This window comes from Melanotaenia boesemani, chromosome 5, assembly GCF_017639745.1.
Source record: "Melanotaenia boesemani isolate fMelBoe1 chromosome 5, fMelBoe1.pri, whole genome shotgun sequence".
NCBI classification, from domain to species: domain Eukaryota; kingdom Metazoa; phylum Chordata; class Actinopteri; order Atheriniformes; family Melanotaeniidae; genus Melanotaenia; species Melanotaenia boesemani.
The window spans coordinates 6,932,847-6,957,596 of record NC_055686.1 but is presented as its reverse complement, the minus strand read 5'-3'; the positions used below and the strand labels follow the sequence as shown (position 1 = coordinate 6,957,596).

Here is a 24,750-nt window from a genome sequence, read left to right as displayed (position 1 = left end):
CGTAGCGCAAAATCAGTAGCTAGACTCTTCTCCTCTGTTGTTCCCCGGCGATGGAACGATCTACCAAACTCAGTCTGATCCACAGAGTCCTTATCCACTTTTAATAGCAAGCTAAAGACTCAGTTGTTTAAGGAGTATTTCCGCACTTAGCTTAACTCTTCTACTCAACAGAATGAGTTAGAAAGGTTTGTCCAGCTCTTTGGCTCAACGAAGTACTGAATAAGTTGTGTGCACTTATGCCCAAGATGAGATTGTATTTAAACTAAATTACTTACAAAAAAAATCTCTAAAAAAAAAAAAAAAAAAAAATTGCACTGCGTCTAGCACTACAGACACTTTAATCAGAAAAACCACCCTTAAATGGAAAAAACTAGAAGTTGTTAAAGAAATTGAAAAATATTTTATTAATCATGGAGGGAAATTGAAATAATAAACAAAAATAAGATAAGCTTGTTCTGAAGGGTAATAAGTGCAAGAAAAAGATTACTGCAACTGGGATACGAAAGTCATCTGAAAGTTGTATCATTCATTATCTGTAATATTATGTTATTTACTGAATTAGTGTGTGAAAATCACTCACATCTTTCTGCTGGCCAAGCTTTTTTTTCATATTAGTTATTATACTAATAATTATATTAACAATTTGAACATGATTTTCTTACTAATTTAAAACTAAACACCATGCAGTGTAATTAAAGTTCAAAATCAAAAAGAAATTATTTACAGTCAATATTCTAATTCTCCCATAGTGAATGACAATGGAGCTATAAGCTGATTCATAGTATGTTGTTATGGTAAATGGACTTGTACTTATATAGCGCTTTTCCAGTCAGATTGACCACTCAAAGCACTTTACACTACTTATCACATTCACCCATACATTCACACCCCGATAGGCACATCGGGAGGCAACATGTGGTTAAGTATCTTGCCCAAGGACACTTCGGCATGTAGTCAGCGGAAGCCTGGAATCGATCCACATACCTTCCGGTCGAAAGACGACTGCTCTTCCTCCTGAGCTACAGCCGCCTATGATGTTAGAGAAAATGTTTCAAATGTATGTAATACATAGATCCATGATACTAAAGTTCTATTTTAACTGTTGCTAAGCAACCTATTCTAATTTTTTGCAATAACATTAATAATTATAAAAGTTACTTACATTCTATATGGTTATTACAAACACTGCATGTAATGAATTTGTTCCTGACAATGAATACAGAAAAACTTAAAACATGATCAAATCTAATGTTTCAATCTTAAATAGCATGTCTTTGCTAACAGTAAAACTAGTTGGAGTACAAGTAACTTCATAATAACTTTGAGTTATGTCAAACATTTTGTCCAGTGTCTTTTACCTGACGCAGGCAGGAAGCAAGAGACGAAAAGGTTGTTTTGATCCAGTCAAAGGAGCCTGATTCTGTTGAGGAGCGTGGTAAAAGTGTCACCAAAACGTCTCTCGGACATCTACCCTTCTCAGTCTCTTCCTCAGCTTAAATGTCCTTTAATGAGCAGACAAGTGGAGGAGGAGTTCTCTCTACAACCTATCAAGAACTTAGTTTCCAACACAACACCAAATTAAGAAATAAGTTCATTTCATGCATAATTAGCTCCTAAATCCTCCCCTTTCTCATCCATTCTAACAGATCCTTTCACTGTCTTTATAATGTTTTCTGCAGACTTTATTGCCTGGCATATATTTGTGGATGAAGAACAGTGTATTTCACCTTTTGTGGCTGTGAATGTCTTGTTGGGAGGATTACATATGCCAGTTTCCACGTTTGGTTTATAATCAATATCCTTAAACTCAGACTTGGCTTTGAGATAATGAGAATTGTTGATTTTTATAGCACTGGTGGTAAAGTACATATGTGACCACAGGTGGAGCAGACTGATAGAAATGTGGCAGCTCCATCGCAACAGCCTCTCTGACCACCGCCCAACATTCAAACATCAGTACTGCCTGTGTTGGAGGCAAGACCACGACAGAGTGGACAAAGCGGGATTTGAATCACCAAACCCTTGGTTATTGGACAGTGATGGTCTTCTTCTGCCACATCCTGCTCTATGTCACTGCCTTAATCAAAGATGAGTTCCAGAGCCAGCCTGCTGCTCATTGTCTAAAGCTCTGACAGAGTATATGATCAGTACCTGCAGAGTGTGATATGGTGGGACACACTTTGCAGAGAATATTTACATGTTTATGAAAAAAAAAATGAGATAAGAACACAAAATGAAAATATTTCAGCTAACACCTCAATTCTCACAATTTACGGATGAGGTCAGGAGACTAGGGAGAAGGTGTGTGTGAATGGGGTGAATTGTGTCTAAACCAAAATGTTACATATTTTCGACAAGTCTCTTGTGGAATATGCAATCTGTTTTGCAGGGATCCTGGAGAGTCCGGTCCTGGAGAGCTACAGTACTATCCTGCTACTTTTAGATGCATCCTTTCTATTCTGCGCTGCAGAGACCTGGTAACGAGACATTCATTTGATTCAGGTGTGTAGGAAAAGAGATGCATCTAAAACTTGCAGGATGGTAGATCTTGATTTGCTAATGCTAACGTCATGTATGGTCACAGATAACCAAGAACTGATAATAATTTGGATACTGGCTACCCAGGGCTTAACTCTGTCTCTCACTATCAGCATAATTTTTTAATATGTTGATGACATGGACCTGGTACCTTATCTGACTGATTTGAACCTTTGCTGAAAGCTCATTACAGCGGAATATCTCAGAAACCAAGAAACTGTGCTGTGGTCCAACTGCTCAGCATCCAGTGTGAGATGGTGGAACAAGTGCGGAGATTTAAGTATCTTGAAAAAGACATGATGCATGTTCTCCCCGTGTATGTGTGGGTTCTCTCCGGGTTCTCTCCGGGTTCTCTGGCTTCCTCCCACCATCCAGAGACATGCATGTTAGGTTAATTAATTATTCTAAATTCTCCCTAGAGTGATTCTCCCTATCACTGATGCTTTTCATAAACTCCTTGAGAATCAAATCCAATTAAACGGAAAGGTTCTACATATTATCCAATCAGATAAATCCATAATGTTGGGGTATCAGAAAGACCAACGTTATCAGATGCTTGAAGCTGACTATGTCCTGGTAACGGCCTCTGCTAAAGCAGCTCTGTTGATTGACAATCATCCACCTCTCTCCACTAAAAAGATGGAGGCTCTGAGGTCAGTCCACTATGGAAGCTCCACTAAAATCATTCTTACCTTCAGTGAAAAGTTCTGGGAAGGAGGAATGGGCATCACAGACCGTCCATCTCGTTTCATTTACTACCCCAGCCACAGTTTCCCAGACAACCGCTGAAGACTCTGACCTCTTCTTAGCCTTGAATGATGAAGACCTGGCACAGGTGGTTCTGAAGGATTTGGCCCTGATCCACGGCGACCAGGTCAGGAATCTCTCCACCGGGGTAAAGGTGAAGAAGTGGAGTCTGGACCCATACAGCATGGGTGCCTTCGCTCTCTTCTCACCATATCAGCACCAGCAGTATGCTGCGGAGCTCTTCAGGAATGAAGGAAGGGTACACTTTGCTGGGGAGCACACAGCCTTTCCTCACGCTTGGATTGAGACCGCTATGAAGTCTGCGATCAGGGCGGCCAAGAATATTACCAACCAGGGATACCAGCAGTCAGCTAAAGGTGAAGCCAGAGACCGGCTCTAAAGCCACAAGTCTGGAATCAGCCGCATCAAATACTTACTCATCTATCCTGTTTGATCCATTATCCTCTTTTATAGTTGCTGCTGATTCATTTTCCTTCATATTCGTGGTATCAGATCCTACTACAACACGTTCACTTGTTCTTTTTATCTAAATCTCTTAGCGTTAGCGCTGTTAGCTGGCCTGTCAGCAGCTCTGGAAAGCTGTGGAGCCTTGCGGCAGGTTGTGACAGCTGCAGGAAGTACTGCTGTAAATTGCTGCCTCTACGATTTGAGCTGCTGTCTGTCTCCAGATGAAGATCAGAAGGTAAAGAATAAAGTCTGGTGTTACTTTTACACCCCTCAAAAGCACAAAGCCGTCCCATTGCAGGAATATTTCCTCAGAAACCGTGAAAGAATAAAAGTCTGAAACTAGCAACTCTGCACCAGATAAGTTCACATCCCATCATATGTGTTGGTGGGCGTGGTTTTCTATGCCTGCAAGGGGAGGACCCGTCTTTCTGCATATGGAGGGAGGGGCTCTGGGGTTTTTAATATTTTCTCTTGATGTAAAGAAGCATCAAGTATGACTCTACAACATGATAAACATAACTTGGTTATATGCTGTAGAGGACGTTATGGACATTTTTTTTACACACAAGATACATTTTTTTAAATAAATAAATAAAATGCTAATTTTAACAACAGTATGTGGTTTTCAACACAATTAAGTGAAACTGTTGTTTACAGCTCAAAAAACCTTTTTGGGTGCACTACCCCTTTAACAAATTTGTGAAACAGACATTAACAACAAAGTACAATCATGTTCTAGTATATTACTAAAATATGTCTTAAACTTCATCATCAGTTGCCTACATGTGTTTTTCACTAGTAGAAATTTACATATAAAGCTAAGATTACTTGTTTCCACCAATATTTAACCCACAGTTGTAATGAAGAACGACTTGGCCCTTCCCCAAGATATTCCTAAGTAGTTATTTGCAGAATTTTGGGGGCACATTGGTGTTTGTCAAGGAGATGTGTTGTAGTGTATTTATTCTCTATCAATGTTTAGGCGAGTGGCCTGTGTCTAGATGCCATCCATACTTAGAGGAGGGCCCAAAATTTCTTAGAAGAATATTAGATTTAAACATAATAATCAATATTATTCACTTTATGTGTCTTTCTATTTATGCTGGTTTCATTCATTTTATTTTCAAAGACTGAAATCAGTTCATTTAACACACTTATTAATCGCTGCTTTCCCTAAATGCCTCCATGTCGTAACTTTACAAACAATGTTAAATTGGAAAAATGTCGGTAATGTAATAATTATATTAATGATTTTCATGTTTAAGATAAAAATAAAAATAAAAAAAAACCATCAAAAAGACATTTTAACATTTATAAAACCATGCTGTGTAGTACACCTGCCCAGGCAGTAGAAACACCCTGAATGGTTTATTTTTGCTTTATAGTTGCACTTGGATCCATCTGCCACCAGGAGGCGCTGCATGATCAACAGAAACAGTTTTATCTCCTGAAAGTCTGTACAGCTGCTGGATTTCCTGCTAAACTCCTGATAAAATACTGCTAGCATTTTACATGACGTGTTTTTCAAACAGTTGAAAATGACGTTTTCAGGTGAAAAAGCTTTAAAAGTGAATGCACCCAAAAGATGAATACATTTATTTATTTATTTATTTTAATTTAAATAAAACATTTGAAGGCAGCTTGGATTTTCCAGTATCACCAATTTGTTCATGCAACACAATCTTTCTGGAACAGGACCCAGATAATCAGACATCTACAGTTTTATCCCCAGTAGCTTCTGCAGCTGGTAGTACTGCTATCTGTTATATAATATTGTATATTTCTGCAATTAACAAGCATTACGTAATTAATACGTGTTGTTATGTAAAAGATCTTAAACTCAACACTGTGTTTAAGAAGAAATCTTTCTCAGTGTGTGTTTGGTACCAAGAAAAGTGGGAGTCTGCAGTTCAAAAAGTATTTATTTCTAAACAGATGCAGAATGACAAGATGTCACCATGAGGATGAATTTCCAGCTCTATGATTTCATCATCTGTTCTCTAAAGTTCACTCACAAGTTTCAGAATGAAGAAAATATGTTTTACAATCAAGCATCTCAAAGCAGTGATCATACATATAATAGATGCAAAGTCTCTGTTACAGTAAAGGTTGTATAAAACTAAAAGAACCAAAGCAGATAACATGTTCATATTAATTACCGCACAGCTAATTTGTTCATTACATCAAGGAACGGCATCATGGCGCTACATCAGAATAATGTTCAGAGGATACAAGCTAATTCATCTCTCTAGTTACAGGAAATGTTTTCATTTCATGCATCATGTTTCATGATGGGTGTACATGTGTTAGAGGTGGTGGAGCCGTCATCTCCATCTAACAATCAGATCTCCAGCTTCTGAGGTGTCCTTTGGAAAGAAGCTGAACCTTTATGGATATGTCTTCAATAAGCATGGCTGTACGTGAATGCATCTTGTAAGGACCTGGATATGGTTAAAAGCCTCTACAATAGACATTAAATGTGCAGAATTCACTATAACAAGGAGACCTTAGTTGTTAGATTAGACATGGTTTCTGACATTAGAAGGATGATGTGATTCTTTAGCTTTAATTATTTCATATCAAAATATCATCAAACTTTTTTTAAGGAGGTTGTAATCTTGAGTATTACAGCTCAGTGATGTTTTTGAGGTGGTGTGTATGATGAAACAAAAGGAATAAAATCTTTTATAGCAGCGATGCCCAAGTCCAGTCCTGAAGAGCTACAGTACTAACCTGCTACTTTTACATGCATCCTTTCTTCTATACACCTGAATCAAATGTAGGAATTCCCTCATCCACATGTCATTCGCTCTGCAGAGGCCTGGTAACAACATTTATTTTATTCAGGTGTGTAAGAAGGGATGCATCTAAAAGTTGCATGATAGCAGATCTTGAGTTGCTAATGTTTACTTCCTGTAAGGATATTGATATCCAGGAACTGATATCCAGTAATTTAGAGACTGGCTACCCAGGGCTTTGCTCTGTCTCCTACTAACGGCATCCCTTGCAGCAGTGAAGGAGTGAATCTTTATAAATATGTTGATAACATGGACCTAGTAGCTCATCTAACTGATCCCCAACCAGTGAGACAGTCTCAGCAGGATGTCCACATCTTGTCCAAACCTTTGCTGAAAGCTCGTTAGAGCTGAACATCTCAGAAACCATGAAGCTGTGCTGCTTTCCAACCACTCAGCATCTATCTATCTATCTATCTATCTATCTATCTATCTATCTATCTATCTATCTATCTATCTATCTATCTATCTACCTACCTACCTACCTACCTACCTACCTACCTACCTATCTATCTATCTATCTATCTACCTATCTTTCTTCTCTTGCCTCCTTTATTTTCTTCTTTCTTTATTTCTTTTGGTCTTTTCCCAAATGTTTTAACTAACTCATCGTTGTTGAGACATTCGTTTTGTCCAGGAAACACATTAACGGACGTCGTTTTCAGTTCTTTGTTCAGTTCTTGGTTCAGTTCCCTCACTGAACTCAGTTCCCCCCTCTTTATGGGGAGACATCCTTCAGATTCATTAGTGTTCTTGTCCCAGTGAGCACCTGCAAGCCACTTATTCTTGGTGGAACTATAACAGCAAAATGCTGACCAGAGCTTGTCAGGAATATTTACCTTTCCTCTGAGAAGAAACTTGTCAGCACTGGGCAGTGCTCCAACCACTACAAATCCTTCAATGACACTGTTATTGATACAGTATTTTTCCATCAGATTTTTAACACGGGCCTCCATGACTCTCCATCTGCCTCTGTTAAAGTTCTTTGCTTGTGGAACAACATTAGTCAGGGTGTATGTTGATTTTTTGTCATCAACCTCAGGTCCATGAAAAACTGGATATAAATGACCCCTATCATAGCCTTGGTTGTTTTGTTTATAACAACCGTCAGTGGCTTGCTTGTCATCTTTCGTTGGTTTGTAGTTCTTCATGTTTATCTCTGCGTCCCCTGAAAGCTGTGAAATTCAGAAGTCTGAGTCGGTGGCACAGATACATGATCAAGACAAAAAGAATAAAAAAAAAGAAAATATTCTGAAAACTTTTTGTCTACATTTTTGGACACACAAACTAAAGCTGACACACACCAGCTGGTTAACACTAGAAATCCCACAGCTGGAAAATTTGGGACATTTTTTAATGGAACAGTTCAAAGTGTGTTAGTGGTAGTTATTCAAGATAAAAACTAATTCTAACATAAAACTTTCAGCAGGAAAAACAACAGATTTTAATATTAACTGGAATAATGCATCACTCTGACAGTGTGGAGAGAAACCTCATCAGAGAACTACTGATAGACCTTTCAGTCTTTTTATTTTTACAAGCAGTTCCTGAAGACATGAACAACTATTCACTCTGACACAATAAATAGTTTAACTGTAGTTATTCCTTTAAATTTCTGTAGTTTACTGTTGATGGTGTCTTAATAAATCAGAGAAAGTAAGACATACCTGTGGCTCGATCATCCAAGGTATCTTTGGGCTTCCTTTAGCTGTTATTTTACCAAACTTGTGTGCAGAAAACCGTGGAATCTTCTCCTTGATGTTGTCGACAGTAAATTACTTTCTCTTGTTGTTGAAAGTCTGGCAGGTGGGTTTGTATCGATTCTGGTTCTTAATGGCACCTTTCTCTATGATGCCTGGGATCTGTGGAGGACTTTCCTTAAGAAGATACTCAGAGCAATCAGACACCAAGTCCACCACCTCAGTATGTGAATGCATCTTCTAAGGACCTGGATATGGTTAAAACATCTACAATAGACATTACATGTGCAGAATTCAATATAACAGGGAGACCTTAGTTGTTAGATTAGACGTGTTTAATTAATTCTAACATAAACCTTTCTGCAGGAAAAAACAATAGATTTTAGTATTAACTGGAATAATGCATCACTCTGACAGTGTGAAGAGAAACCTCATCAGAGAACTACTGATAGACCTTTCAGTCTTTTTATTTTTACTAGCAGTTCCTGAAGACATGAACAACTATTCACTATGACACAATAAATAGTTTAACTGTAGTTATTCCTTTTAACATCTGTAGTTTACTGCTGATGGTGTCTTAATAAATCAGAGAAAGTAAGACATACCTGTGACTTGATCATCCAAGGTATGTTCGGTCTTTCCTCAGCTGTTATCTTTTTAAACTTGTATGCAGAAAACACTGGAATCTTGTTTGTGGTGTCGTAGACAGTCAAAAACCTTCTCTTGTTGTTGAAAGTCTGGCAGATGAGTTTGTATCGGTTCTGGTCCTTAATGACACCGTTCTCTATGATACCTGGGATCTGAGGAGGACTTCCCTCAAGAAGAAACTCAGAGCAATTAGACACCGAGTTCACCACCTCAGCCATAGTGGGAGTGATGGGAAGGAAAGCAGCGAGGAACAGGAACCACTTCATCATCAGCAAAGCCAGCAGAGCTCTGTAAAGTAGAAGAGAAAAGAGAAAAAGAACAGAATAACTTAAATTCCACCTTCCAGCTGAGCCGTTTGTCCTATTGTGTAGAGATGCTTCTCATTCAGCTCTCTAGTGGATGGACAGCTCCAGGTCATTTATAAATAAGTTTGCAGCTTTTGCAGCTTTTGATGTTAATTAAAAATATGTTTAAAACAGTTTATGAATTTACAACAAGTCTGTTTCTGCTAGTAATCAAGCTTCTACCTGGTTGAACTGAAAACACAAACAACAAACAACAGGCGTTAAACATGTGACACGATGTAGAAAAGACTTTCTGCAACGAACACACACACATACTTTCATCAGAAAACTACCTTCAATGGAAAAAGTAGAAGTTATTAAAGAAATTAAATGAAAAATATTTTATTAATCGTGGAGGGAAATTGAAATGTTAAACAAAAACATTACTAATCAGTGGGAAGATAAGCTTGTTCTGGAGGGTAATGACTGATTATCTGTAATATTACATGTTATTTACTGAATTAATGTGAATATCACTCACATCCTGTAGTTGGCCAAGCTTTTCATATTAAATATTATATTAATTATTATATTAATAATGTGAACATGATTTACTTACTAATATAAAACTAAACACCATGCAGTGTAATTAAAGTTCAAAATCCCACAAATAAATAATTTACAGTCTACAGTTAATGACAGCATGGAGCTTTAAACATGTTCATGATTTGTTATTAGACAAAAAGTTCCATATTTATGTAATCACATTGATTCATGATACCAAAGTTTGATTTTTATTTCTTTCTAAGAAACCTATTATAATTTTTTGGGCACTAACAATAATAAGCATTGAAAGAAACAAACTTAATTTAATTTGACATGTTAGAAAATAAATGTTTTTTACCTGAAGCAGGCAGGAAGCAGGAGAAGGTTCTTTTGATTCAGTCAAACGAACCGGATTCTGTTGAGGAGCGTGGTAAAACTAAAACAGGTTTAGGTCTAAGAGTCTCCAAAACGTCTCTCGGACATCTACCCTACTCAGTCTCTTCCTCAGCTTAAATGTCCTTTAATGAGCAGACAAGTGGAGGAGGAGTTCTCTCTCCAACCTATCAAGAACTTAGTTTCCAACACAACACCAAATTAAGAAATAAGTTCATTTCATGCATAATTATCTTCTAAATCCTCCCCTTTCTCATCCATTCATCCATCCTTCTCTCTCTCTACTGTTCATCCATCCATGAATCCATGTGTGTGTCTATTTGGGTTGGTGGGGTGGAGCAATATGGATGAGGTGGTTGTGTCTATGTGATGTATTTGTGCGTGTAAGAGATGGTCTACAGTCAGATTGGCATTTAGGAGAAGGGGATGGGGATAGGGCATTCCTCCCTCTGAACCATGACCAGAGATGTCAGTCAGAAAACTTTCTAATGTGTCCATGACCTCATCCATTCCTTCATCCATGACCGTGTTTCAATCAGCGCACTTACGTGAAGTGCGGAAGGTAGTGTGTAGTCCGCACTAAGCACTACCTTCTGTAATACACAGTATCGTGTGTAAGTGTTGACCCAGATGGAACACTGACGTTTTGTACTTACCGGAAGTGACGTATCAGCATTTGACGGAGATTCTTCAGCCCGCTTTAATTCACAGAATGAATTTCTATATAACTTTCTTTTGTTTATTCCTTACTTTTATCCACATGTAAACTATGTTGCATCCAAAGCTGACGCAGGATCTTTGGCTGGACATGAATTGGAACGCAGCTTATTTATTTATTTTAAGTTATATAACCCCGCTACATGCTGCCTAATGGCGGCGCTGCTCCGTTAATACTTTTTCAGGGACAGTCCTTTCGACTAAGTTCTTCCAAAATAACGTTCACCTACGTTTTTGCATGTCATCATATTTTTATGCTAATAAATGCCTTTAAAATGCCTCATTTGTGAAACAAAAAAGTACCGTGGCCTACACTGTATTAGTCTACCTCAGTTGATAACAATAGAAACCATCAGCACACATGTTCATGTGTCTTTGCATGTCTGCCCCATACCTATAAGTATAAAATGCAATTTAAAACAGCTTTTAAATATGCAGATATCTTCATGGAATTAATGTACTTTGCATTGTCTGTTTTAATTGGTGTTTAGAAGTGATGCAGCTCACATTCGGCAATAGGAAACCGATTATACTTAGATAACATGGTTTGAAATATGAAATGCAGTAAGGAAGAGACAAAAACAAAGGGATAAAAAACAAACATTATTTATGTTTATATGAACTTTATGTATACTTTGCAGTATTGTATCTAAACTGATGTACAATCAGCAACGGCTTAGTCAGCAGTACCATCAAAACGGGTCCGTTCTCTAAATGGTCTTGTTTTTTTAATCAATTTTCAGGTCAAGGACCATTTCATTTTCGCCACAGACACCACAGTGCTTAATCCGGAGGTTCATCAACTATGAATAACCATACAGAACCTAGGGCATGAATTAATTAATTAGGGGCGGCGTGGCTCAGCAAGGTAGAGCAGTCGTCTTGTAACCCAAGGGTTGCCGGTTCGATCCTCAGACAGGTCGAGTTCATGTCGAAGTGTCCTTGGGCAAGACACCGAACCCCTAATTGCTAATGTTGGGTCATGGTTGAGCGCCTTGCATGACAGCTTCCACCATCTGTGTGTGAATGGGTGAATGTAATGTATGATGTAAAGCGCTTTGGGTATCATCCCAGGTACAGTAAAGCGCTATATAAATACGGACCATTTACCAATTATTTCTAACACTTATAGCCTATCTAAGTCCGTGAAACTGGCTAGAAAAACTGCTAACATTTAATTTTGCTAACTTTACTGAACCAGTATAGCCGCAGCCTCCAACAAATGATCAGATCCATGACTGTCGTCAGGGATAGATGAGATAGGTAGCATGCTGCCGTATACATTAGAACTATGATAGAATAACTTCATACATACACCTGTACAAAATAGCCCCATCTGCACAGGTACCACTGAGTCGTTGGTCGCCATTATTTAGGTCTGGAAAACTGGTCGAAAATCCCTCCCCTTCTGCTACGTCAGCAAGATGGCGTCTGTTCAGTGCACGTAGCGTCCATCGTTTCACACTAGATTTTTGGCTGAGTTTAACCCTCTAAGGACCCACTCATGAAGAAATGGTAAGAAAAGTCTTTTTTTTTTTTTTTTTTTTTTTAACGTGAGGTCTTCATTTGGCCCTTTAACAAAATATAACAAAAATTTACATTTTTTGGGGGGATATCTACCATTTATTATCATGTGATATTTTAAATTTTATTATAATGTGGTTTTCTGTTTCTCAGTATCTATTAGCGGACAGAAGACAAGTATCAGATTGTGTTCAACAGGATTTTGAGTGAAGTTTATACCATCAATTGAAGCAAAATGTCTCAGAAGCTGTATGTAACAAATATGTCACGTTGGGCTCTTATGGGTTAAGGCGGCATCTGGGTACTTCATTGCACTGAGTTTTTGCTGAAATTTCAGTGTCAGCACACTGTGCACTTAAATATAGTGTTCAAAGTATAGACGTGCGCAGATTGAGACATGTCTTTGATTAAACCAGTAAGCTACCAGTGCTGAGGTGTACTTCTAGCTAGAGAAATGAATGATAATCATCCACTGTACTGGTCGGGGGCAGTCCGACCATCACAAGTTTATTGTTTTCTTTTTGTTTGTTTTGTTTATTTGTTTTAACCCGCCACCTGGAGTTTGGCACCCGCTGGAGGGGAAGCCACTCTTGACTGCCTCAGCCGGCAATAAAATCTGCCCACCTGTAGCGAGGGGTATTTTAACAGGGTTTTGGTTTCAGTTGTTATGTTATATAGGTTTTCGTTTTGCAGTGGAGTGGACTTTATTTCATTGCATGTTTCATCCAGGGTGGAGTGTGCTTTTAAAAGGGTTTTGTTTTACAGGGCAGGGGTAGTTAGGAGGGAGCTAGCACCCTCTGGGGGCGCACAAGATCTGCCTTAATTCCTGCTGGCCCTATGAGATGGTGTTAATTAAAAGTGTTATACCTTTACGCCATCTCTGCGTTGACCATTGCCTGAGGGGATCTTTGAACTGCATCGGGTTGGGCCCCAGCTTCGGATCGAGCTGCTGGGAATCTGCCCGGCGCGACAATAGTACCTCAGGGTACTCATTTCTAATGAATTTGTGATAGAAACTGGCAAAACGTAGGAATCTCTGAAGCTGTTCGCAAGACTGAGGAACTGGCCCATTCCTTCACCGCTGAAACCTTGCTGGACTCAATGGATATATTGTTTAGTGATAGGACATAATCTAGAAATGATATGGTATTTCTGTGAAATTCTGACCTCTCAGCTTTAACAAACAGATTATTTTGCAAACAAATATGTCTCCCTCTCCGGCATGTGGGGAGGTCCTTAGAAAAGATCAGGATGTCTTCCAGATAAACATAAACAAACAGTCTGACCATATCCCTGAGAACATCGTTTACAAGCTCCTTAAAGACAGCAGGAGCATTAGTCAGGCCAAAAGGCATCACAAGGTACTCGTAATGCTCTGTGGGGGTGTTGAAAGCAGTCTTCCATTCATCTCTCTATTTGACACGGACAAGGTGGTAGGCATTCCTGAGATCAAGCTTTGTGTAAACGGTGGCAACCTGGAAGACATCATCCTGGTCAAGATCAAGATGGCGCAGCTATTGTTAGCAGCTGTCATACCTGCTCCTACACTTTTTTTGTACATAGTACTCTTTTCCCTTATTTTTAACTTTCTAAGCTCTCCTGCACTCTGTCATACCACTTATGACAGGCAGACACTGCTTAACCTTGCATTACAGTACTCAAACTGTATTCTAAGACCCTTTTATGTTGACCCGGCTTGGCCTCAAGACATCTTGTGCCAGAGGGCCAACACAAACAAAGGAGGATGTGGGTGGCCCAGGTCACGGAGTAGGCCTCGGGGGAAAAGAGCCGGCATAAGAGAGAGGTTGAGGCGTAGAGCACACCACACGCCACTGCCTAGCATCTTACTGGCAAATGTCCAGTCACTGGAGAACAAGCTGGACGAGCTCAGAGCCCGGCTAAAGTACCAGAGGGACATACGGGACTGCAACATTATTTGTCTCACCGAGACATGGCTGTCTCCTCTCATACCTGATCACGCCGTACAACCAGCGGAGTTCCTATCAGTTCATCGCATGGACAGAACGAGTGAGTCGGGGAAAAAGAGAGGCGGAGGGGTGTGCTTGATGATCAATAATAAATGGTGTGATAGTAAGAACATCGTCACACTGAAGCAGCCCTATTCGCCTAACCTGGAGCTCCTGACGCTTAAGTGTCGTCCCCATTACCTGCCCCATGAGTTTACTTCGGTTATCATCAGTGCTGTCTATATTCCACCCCAGGCGGACACGAATGCTGCACTATCTGAGCTACATGAGGCTATCTCCACCCTTCAGGCTAGTCAGCGTGAAGCGGCTCTCATTGTAGCCAGAGACTTTAATAGTGCCAACATGACAAAGGTGATGCCGGAGTTTACCCAACACATCAACTGCCCCACCAGAGGAGAGAGGACTTTAGGCCACTGCTACTCTCCCTTCAAGGAGGGCTACAAAGCCAAGCCCCTTCCCCCCTTTGGGAAGTCAGACCACACCACTGTTCTCCTCATGCCAAAATATAAACAGAAGCTCAAGCAGGAGCTACCTGTGGTGAGACAAGTAACGCGGTGGACTGATCAATCAGAGACCGCTCTACAGGGTGCGTTGGAATCAGCCGACTGGGACATGTTCCGCAGCAGCACGGGTGGAGACATCGAGGAGTTTACGGAAGCTGTTGTGGGATTTATTGGAAAGCTTGTGGAAGATACAACGCCTCCTTTCCAAACCAGAAGCCGTGGGTGGACAAATCTATCCGCGACGTTCTGCGCTCCCGCACAGCTGCCTATAGCTCCGGCCTTGCCACTGGGAACATGGAGGAACACAAGGCTGCTTCATACAACGTCCGGAGGGCGGTGAAGGAGGCCAAACAACGCTACGGACGTAGACTGGAGCATCAGATGGAACAGTCTGACTCCAGGGGACTCTGGCAGGGACTTCGTGCCATCACAGACTATAAAGCAACACACACACATCCGGTGAGTGCCGACGCTTCTCTGGCTAACGAACTGAATGTCTTCTTCGCACGCTTCGAGTTGGGAGACCGACCACCCGTTGTGCTCCCAGCTGGAGAGGAGGAGACATTCACCGTGACGGAACGTGACGTGAGGAAGGTGTTTAAAAGTGTAAACACCAGGAAAGCGGCCGGACCAGACGGCATCAGCGGACGTGTCCTCAAAGCCTGTGCTGATCAGCTGGCGCCTCTGTTTACACAGATATTCAACCTCTCCCTGAAACTGTGTGTGATCCCCACCTGCTTTAAAAAGTCTGTGATAGTCCCGGTCCCTAAGAAACCAAAGTCCCAGCAGTCCCACTGACTACAGGCCCATAGCCCTCACACCTGTGGTGATGAAATGTTTTGAGAGACTGATAAAGACTTTCATCACCTCCACACTGCCCTCCACCCTGGACCCACTACAGTTCGCTTACAGGCCAAACAGATCCACGGACGACGCCATAGCCCTCCTCCTCCACAAGACCCTCTCCCATGTGGACACTGGTAAGGGGAAGTATGTGAGAGTGCTGTTAATTGATTACAGCTCAGCATTTAATACCATAGTCCCCTCCAGACTAGTGTCAAAGCTGTATGACCTAAGAGTGAATCCTTCACTATGCAGGTGGGTCCACAGCTTCCTGACTGGACGACCACAGGTGGTTAGGCTGGGACACCACTCCTCATCTCCCCTCACCCTCAACACAGGATCCCCCCAGGGCTGTGTGCTCAGCCCCCTGCTGTACTCACTATACACTCATGACTGTGAGGCCACTTCAGACTCAAATGTCATCATAAAGTTTGCTGACGACACAGCCGTTGTAGGGCTGATCTCCCACAACGACAAGACTGCCTACAGGAGGGAGGTCTCCCACCTGGAGGTCTGGTGCCAGGAGAACCATCTCCTGTTAAATGTCAGCAAAACAAAAGAGCTGATAGTGGACTTCAGGAAACAGCAGAGGAGCCTCCATCCACTCCTCATCAGTGGCTCTGAGGTGGAACGTGTGGACACTTTCGGGTACCTGGGAGTGACCATATCACAAGACCTGACCTGGACTCAACACATCACAACAACTGTGAAGAAGGCCAGACAGCGTCTGTACCTCCTCAGACGACTGAGAGACTTTAAGCTCCCTCTCAGGGTGCTCAAGAACTTTTTCACCTGCACCATTGAGAGCATCCTGTGTGGGAGCATCACCACGTGGATGGGGAATTGTATGTAAATATACATAAGTATGCTGCTATTCTTTTATCTTATTTAAAACTCAAGATTTATCTTTTTTATTCTATTCTATTTTTATTTTATAAATATTTAGCTCATTCTTTCTATTCTTAAAGGATGCACGTACAGAATACACATTTCACTGTACAATTGTACTATGTATAACTGTGCATGTGACAAATAAACCTCTTTGACTTGACTTGACTTGATCAAACGCAGTGTTTGCGAGGGGAAGAGAAGCGGTTTTAAATGTTACATCATTTAATCCTCTGTAAGGTCTTAGGTTTCCGTCCTTCTTGTCTATGAAGAACCCTACTCTGACAGGGCATGGCGAGGGATATATTATTCCTGTGGTGCCATACGGTCTGGTTTCAGAGCTAGGACCTTGAAAGGTATGACACCTCTCCTTTCCTCTTTTCTGTTCATGAAGTCTCTGATCGATCCTAGAGGGGAGAGTCTCCAACTGGGCCAGATGCTTGGGTAGTAAACTTGTCTTTAATCCCCTCATTGAGTCCTTGGTAAATACATGTCACATAATGCCTCATCATCTCCATGGCTTTCTGCAGAGAGAGTGTGGAAATAAATTATATACTCAGTGATTTGTCTTTTGCCTTGCTTTAATGATAACAAGCTCCGAGCTGCCTGATATGGTCCTTCACTCGTAACAAGGAGGAAACATGGATTGGAGACTCTGATCTGAAGCAGGTATATACAGACTCAATAAACTCATGAAACAGGCCTGGACAAAAATGATGGTACCCTTAATTTAATATTTTGCTGCACAACCTTTTGAGGAAATCGCTGCAATCAAACAATTCCAGTGACTGTCAATGAGACTTCTGCATCTCTCAGCAGGTACTTGGGCCACTCCTCATAAGCAAACTGCTCCCGTTGTCTCACGTTTGAGACATTTCCAGACAGCATGTTTCAGTTCCTTCCAAAGATGCTCAATAGGATTTAGGTCAGGGCTCATAAAAGGCCACTTCAGAATAGTCCAATGTTTTCCTCTTAGCCATTCTTGGGTGTTTTTAGCTGTGTTTTGGGTCATTGTCCTGTTGCCAAACCCATGACCTGTGACTGAGACCAAGCTTTCTGACACTGGCCAGCACATTTCTCTCTAGAATCCCTTGATAGTCTTGAGATTTCATTGTACCTGCACAGATTCATGACACTCTGTGCCAGATGCAGCAAAGCAGCCCCAGAACATAACAGAGTCTCCTCCATGTTTCAAAGTAGGGACGGTGTTCTTTTCTTCGTATGCTTCATTTTTCCATCTGTAAACATAGAGCTGATGTGTCTTGGCAAAAACTTCAACTTTTGCCTCATCTGTTCATTAAAGGATACATTTTCTACCTTGAGTGAATTTTTATTTCCTGTTGTTCATAAAAATGATAAAGCGGGGTTATTAGGTAAGATTAGTTAAGGCAACAGAATTGTGGTGTAACTCAAGTAAACCAATCTGTAATGATAGTAGTCTACTTACAGTGGGAAGGCATGAGGGAAGGGTGCTTGTGCAACGTGGATAGTGATTGTTAGTGATTTTATACCGTTGTAGTAAAATTGTTTACTGTTTTATGTGTCTTATTATTTATAATAGATATTGCAAATGTCTACCTCATGAGTTGTTTACTTTTGCATAACTGCTCGTGGTTGAATATGGCACAACAGTTTATAGCACACTGCACATTTATGTACATAGATTATTTACTCATTTACTTATCTTATTTCTTTTAATTGTTTATTTTTTTATTTTATGTTTTATGGCATTCAGGGTGGATGGCAAAGTCAGATTTTCATAGTTCAGGGAAACTTGTTTCCTTACCTCACTGGGCAAATGACAATAAACACTTTGAATCTTGAAATGTATTATGACAAAATTGCTTTGGCAACTTTGTGACGTGTCATAGATTTTTATTTAAAAATGTATTTTCCCAATAATGTTAGGCTTTAGTCTGCTCCTCTTCTGGCACACTACCTATCCAGCTTTGCACCTGAAAGAAACAAAAGAATAAAATTGTAATTAACCAAGTTTAAAATCATTAAAATTCTCTGCTGATGGTGGTCAGAAACCAGCTCGACTGTCTAAGGTCCTGCAGGTTGTAGTTTTCCTCTGCAGCTGCAGACTGAGACTTATCCTCTGATGCTTCTGGATGAAGCTCATGATTAACTTTAAAGTCTGCTTTTTGCAAGGCTATTAAAAAACATCTATATAAAGTAAGAAAGGGATATAAAGCCTACCTGTGATGTTGAAGGCACTGTCCGCTCCATTATTGGAGCTCCTTCAGCAGTTACCATGGCAACGGCGTCTTGCCCAAAATCTCTAAAAGCTAAATGTGATCCAATATAAGTTAATGCTGATGTGATGCTTCTCCTATATTTTGTTGTGAAAATGTAATGTCGCACAATCTCTACAGAATCTCCTTTCAAAAACCCGCAATCTCCTCAGCGTTTGGAATCTCTCATTGAGAGATTGACAAGCCCGGTTCCTTCGAAGATCCTGTGTGCTGCTTGATACACGCTGATGACATAACGAGGCCTCGGTTGGTCTATCACGTGACTTTTGGCATGCTGAATCAATGCTCAGAAACAATGCTTGTAACACTTCCGTGTCACATGCTTGAAACGATAACGTGTCGAGCATGTGGCACACTTGTCTATAATTTTCTAATCTCCTGAAACAACTCTTTCCTTTGCTTCCTCTGGTCCATGTCACCAAACAGCAAGGTGACTACCTGTAGCCCCATATATAGGCCCACTGACTGGTTACAAGATTGTAGACACCTGTGATGCTAATTAGTGGACACACCTTGGATTAACATGTCTTTTTGGTCACATTATTTTCAGTCTTTTCTAGGGTAAATCATTTTTGTCCAGGCCTGTTTCATGAGTTTATTTTTTTTAATTATTCTGTTGAAGCATGGTTGAAAAGCAATGTCTGACTTTCATTGATTAAATTTCAAAGAATCTTTTTTATTACTTTTGTCAGCTTCAAGTTATTTCTGTGACCATTATAAGTTTTTCTTTCATTAACTGAAGGGTACCAACAATTTTGTCTACATCTGTAATTGAAGTCTTTAAAAGACAGTACTTCTGCTGAAAAGCATTTTTAAAAAAAGAATTTAATTGAAGGCTGTAAGACCCCATTAAGCTGTGAGCCTCATAGCCTCAGCATGGTTACAAACATTAGATAGAGAACACACAAGCAAAACCTGCCCCAGGTTCAGTTTATATTCTCTCATGTAGGCAGTATGGTTGCCTATAATAATCACATGACAAACAAGAGGCACTGTGGCTTACTGCTCACATCAGGTCAAAGCTGCCATCAGCAACAGGTAATGAAAATTCAGAGAACACACACACACACACACACACAAAAAAACAAAAAACAGTTCAATTGCAACATATGCATCATTAAGTCTACAAGCTCAAAATTTGACACCCGTTAACGCTTATTAAGGAACGCTTGTTAAGGATTATAAAAATTAGCCAACAGTTGGGTGTATTTTGAAGAGATAAAAACTTTGAAAATGAGAAGTTATTTTAAGGTGTGGTTTTATCGTCCACAAGTGCTCAGTCACAATCACCCTATGCTGCCTTCTTGTTTTACAAGACTTTTGTAGCAGCACATTTCATTTCGGAGGCAGAGGAATGTTGTTTTTTTTAATTTTTTATTTGAACTTGTTTTGTCCGGCACTAAAAAGGAGGGTAGAGAAGAGAAAACGGAGACAAATATACCAAAACAAAAGGCAAGGACCCTTCAGTCAAAACAAACACCAGACAACCAGCTGTTACATCTATAAACACAAAACAACAGAGAATTTCCTGCGGCTTTTGCAGCAAAACAAAGCTGACAATCATCACGAGCACTTATTAGACACAAAAAGCTGCAGAAGAAAAACAAACAAAAAACATAAATAAAGGAAAAACAACATGCAAAAAAAACAAAAAAAAAAAACAATTGTGTATCACAAAAACCAAGAATCAGAATCAGTCAGCGACTTTTTCAGAAAACCTAAGCATCAGAAACACACAAAAAACCTAAACAAAAGTAGCTCTTAGTGTATAAATCCACTGCACAACTCAGCGACTGTTTCAGCATGGAGGGTATGAGGAATGAGGTGTGATCAGAGATGAGTACGGTGGAGGAAGGCCCAAACAAGAGCCTCCCGTAGCCACGGGCACAAACCCCAGTGGGCCCATCCATCCAGGTCAGGCAGAATGCAGGGCCCCAAGAGCCCGAAAGCCGCTGTTAGAAAGACCAATAATCCAAACGAATGGCTCTATTTATCTGGGCGGAGGAATCTGCAACCGCACACCCGATCTGCTGCATGCTCCTAGGAGAGAAGAGAGCGTTGGTCCAGAGGCAGCATGAGAAGCTGCAGCAACAGTCTGCTTATTAAAAGTTTGTTGGTTAACTCTGGGGCACTAAACAGCCTTACACACTGTTTAAAAATGTGTCACTGATGAAGGCAAGGCAACTTTATTTGCGTTGCACATTTCATGTACAAGAAAATTCAAAGTGCTTTACAAAAAACAGTTAAAAGCATTGCAGCTGGGTACAGGAAGCAATAACCGGTGCATTAAAACCAAACTTTGAAATAAAAAAATTAGATTAAATTAAAAGAGAAAGAAGAAAGCTAAAACAAAATAGAAAAAAAAATACAAGAAATAAAGTTCCAGTGTGAGGAATTAACAGTTGTTTTGATAAAAGGCAGCAAATAGAAAAGTTTTTAACTCTGAATTAAAACTCCTGAGAGTTTTAGCAGACCTGCAGTTTTTGTGGAGTTTGTTCCACATTTGAGGAGCCTAAAGCTGAATTTAATTCTAACTAAAGTAGATTCGACCCTGATGACCTGAGGGATCTGGTTGGTTCATAAAAAACCAGAAGATCCTGAATGTATTTTGGTCCTAAACCTTTTAGTGGTTTGTAAACTCACAGCAGGATTTTGAAGTCAATTCTTTGACAGACAGGAAGCCAGTGTAAAGATCAAGCTGCAAACCTCCGCCAGTAAAATGTCAAGCCTATGTGAAAGTGCGAAAAATTGCAGTTCACCCCTCATCTGCTAGGGGCTGGCTCCAAAACAGTCAATCCTCATAGACTCCCATGTTAAAAAGACCAACTTCACAGTAGAAATAAACATGTTTAAAACCTGGTACAAAAATCCGTTTTAGGATTAATAGGTCAAGTTTACCTTCATGACAACTGAAAGGAGGTGTAAATTTTATTCTAACTTATCCATTTGGATGTTATTAAATCTTGAAATTCAGGCTCATTAGGGGTGTGTCCTTTTGATTGACATGTATCCAATGTCCGCGGCAAAAAGGAAGAGAGCAGCACAACTGCAGATTTTAGCCAGCTAACAGTGCACCTAGCTTTAGCCCGCCTACCTCTGTTAGCTGGTTAGCTATTGTTAACTCCGGGTTAGCTCAGTTAGCTCTTATCTAACGGCAGCTCGGAGTTTAATGGGTGTCAATTATCCACCCCCACCTTCACAGTCCCCCTCTCAGCTCCACCTCTTTGCCCATTTTTGGATTTTCCGGGAATAACGACACGTGTATCGCTGCCAAGATATCGAAGGTGAGAACCACCCAATGAGCTTCAATTCAGAAACCTCTGGGTGACATGACAGAGGCTCTGTCCATCTTTTATATACAGTCTATGGTAAAGATCTGAGGATTGGAGGTATATGATCTACTTCCTTGGTTTTAGTGAGGGATCAATCTGCAGCATTCTGGACTAACTGCAGCTGTCTGGTGGACTTGTTAGGGAGATCTGTGAGGACAGCATTACAGTAGTTCATTCTACAGTACTAAAGATAAATGCATGGACAAGTTTTTCCTAAATCCTGCTGAGCCTTTAATCCTTGATATGTTCTTGAAGTGATAATAGGCTGACTTTACAACTGTCTTAATATAACTGCTCAAATTCAGGTCTAAGTCCATGACTATTCCTAGATTTCTGGCTTGGTTGTTAGTTTTGAACTTACCTGTGTGAGACTGATTACTGACTTTTAATCTTTCTTCCTTGGCTTCAAAAACTATTATTTCAGTGTTGTTTTCATTTAACTGAAGAAAGTTCTGGCACATCTAGTTTGATCGCTGCAGTTCATCACTTTGGATTGGATTGCAGTCACCTCGTGAGATGGTTATATAGATTTGAATGTCATCAGCATAACTGTGTTAACATATTTTGTTGTTTTCATAATCTGAGTGAGGGGCAGCATGTAGATGTTGAACAGCAGTGGCCCCAGGATGTAGTCTTGGGGAACTCCACATGTTATTTTAGTTCGCTCAGAGTTATAGTTACCAAAAGACACAAAGTATTCCCTGTCTTTTAACTTGGACCAAGTAATTGCAGTGCCAGAAGGTCCTACCCAGCTTTTCAGCCAGTGTAGTAAGATGTTATGACTGACCATGTCAATTGCAGCACTGAGATCTAGTAGTACCAGGACTGAAACGTTTCCTCTCTCTGTGCACATGCGGATGCCATTAAGTTACGACTTTAACTGAGGATTAAATGCAAGTTTATCATCTCTTGTTGGTGGCAAGTCTTTTTCATGTAACTTTCTGTGTTAGCCATTTTGATTATCATGTAGCTTGTGTTGCAGTGAACCCACAATATCTGTTTATAGTTGAAGCATGTTGCTAATAAAATGACTGAAAGCTGAAGTGTTATGCCTGATTGTTGTATGTATTAATGCCTACACCAATGTACATTCAAACAAAGGTTGTTGATCATTTTAAAAATTAGATTAAGGCTTTGCTAACCTAGCCATTTGACTTTAGTTGGCCAGTAGAAGCCAGCAAGAGTTCTACTAATGCCTTTAGGAGAACCGTTTTAGGCTAAATGCTAGTTTACTTTATGTTTGATGCATGTAAGCATGTGCAAGGGGTTTGCTTTATTTGTATTATTTATACTTAATTTATTAAGTAGGATATTATTTCTTTCCCCCTTTTTTAGACCACTCACACAGACAGCCTTCTCCTCACCCTTCTACATGTCCACCTACCTTCATGTCCCATTTCTGGGAGTTTGATGTGAGTGAATGCTGGAATAAATCTGCATCTAATAGTATACAAACAGCAATCTGACTCCAGAAGTGTTCTTACCAAAACTAATGTAAAACTACTAAAATTTTAGGGATGTACCACAATGAGGGCTTGTCTGCAAGGCTGTAAGACCTCATTAAGCTGTGAACCTCATATTGTCGCAACACAGTTACAAAGGTTAAACAGAGAACAAACAAGCAATGCTTATAATCCCTTTTTGTTAGCACTATATTTGCAGCCTGCTAAGTATAACAATCACATGACAAACAAGAGACACTATGGCTTACTGCTCATATAGGGTGATAGCAGCAACAGGCCATGAAAACTGAGGGAACACAACAAATACCAGTTCAATTTTCATGCAGCATTAGGTCTACAACCTCAAAATTTGACACCAGTTGACGCCCTGAAGACAGAGAAGGACCCAACTGTAACAATTAGCCAACGTTTGGCAGTATTTTGAAGAAGTGGAAACTTTAAAACAGAACTTATTTTGAGGTGTGGTTTTATCATTAACACCTTGCTTTTTTGTGTATGAACAGTGTGAAGTGCTCAGTCATCCCTCTATGCTGCCTTTTTCTTTTATAACCAGACTTTTGTAGCAGCACCAGTGTCTCAACGTGCTGAATCATTTTATCTAGCATTGATGAATAAAGTATCTGCTTCTTAATAAGTGCAGAGTCAGTTGATGGACTCCTGGATCATTTCAATCTGAAAGTCTTGAATGTAATGGATGCTGTTGCACCGATAAGAATCAAGAGCACTTTGATCAAACAGAAAACACCATGGAGAAACACCACTGTGGTTACCAGCCTAAAAAGAGAATGCAGACAAACTGAGCGGAAATGGCGGAAAAATAAACTTCAAATTCACTATGAGCTGTACAAACAAAGCCTGCGTAACTATAACAATGAGTTGTGCAAGGCCAGAGAGCTGCATTTATCTGGAATGATTAACAGGAATGTCAACAATTCTCTCTGTTTGCTATAATTGAAAAACTTACAAATCCTCCTATACAGATAAGCCCAGAGCTCCTTTCCACTGAGAAATGCAACCAATTTGCCAACAAAAAATTTTGACAAAAAGTTAAAACAATTAGGCAAAATATTAATTCCACACAGTCAAACAAGAAAACCAGTCTGTGTCTAAAGCCC

At 40.1% G+C, this 24,750-nt stretch overlaps 1 protein-coding gene and 1 pseudogene across 1 annotated transcript; one reads left to right on the top strand and one right to left on the bottom strand.

Annotated features, from left to right (window-relative positions):
- The first annotated feature begins 2,276 nt into the window (after positions 1–2,276).
- Positions 2,277–3,771, top strand: LOC121640302 (annotated as a pseudogene).
- A 3,298-nt stretch (positions 3,772–7,069) lies between these two features.
- Positions 7,070–10,456, bottom strand: LOC121640301 (endonuclease domain-containing 1 protein-like). The gene is made up of 3 exons (XM_041986015.1): positions 10,085–10,456; positions 8,854–9,184; positions 7,070–7,723 (listed from the first exon to the last, which is right to left on the bottom strand). Exons 2-3 carry the CDS (start codon positions 9,163–9,165, stop codon positions 7,070–7,072), a joined length of 966 nt encoding a protein of 321 aa, XP_041841949.1. The 5' UTR covers positions 9,166–9,184; positions 10,085–10,456.
- Positions 10,457–24,750: the final 14,294 nt, after the last annotated feature.

Excerpts from the sequence above, each read along its gene's own strand:
- LOC121640301 (XM_041986015.1), bottom strand. The coding sequence starts at position 9,165 with ATGATGAAGTGGTTCCTGTTCCTCGCTGCTTTCCTTCCCATCACTCCC. Across the intron at positions 7,724-8,853 it reads CTTGGATGATCAAGTCACAG|CTTTCAGGGGACGCAGAGAT; the intron begins GTATGTCTTACT and ends TGAATTTCACAG.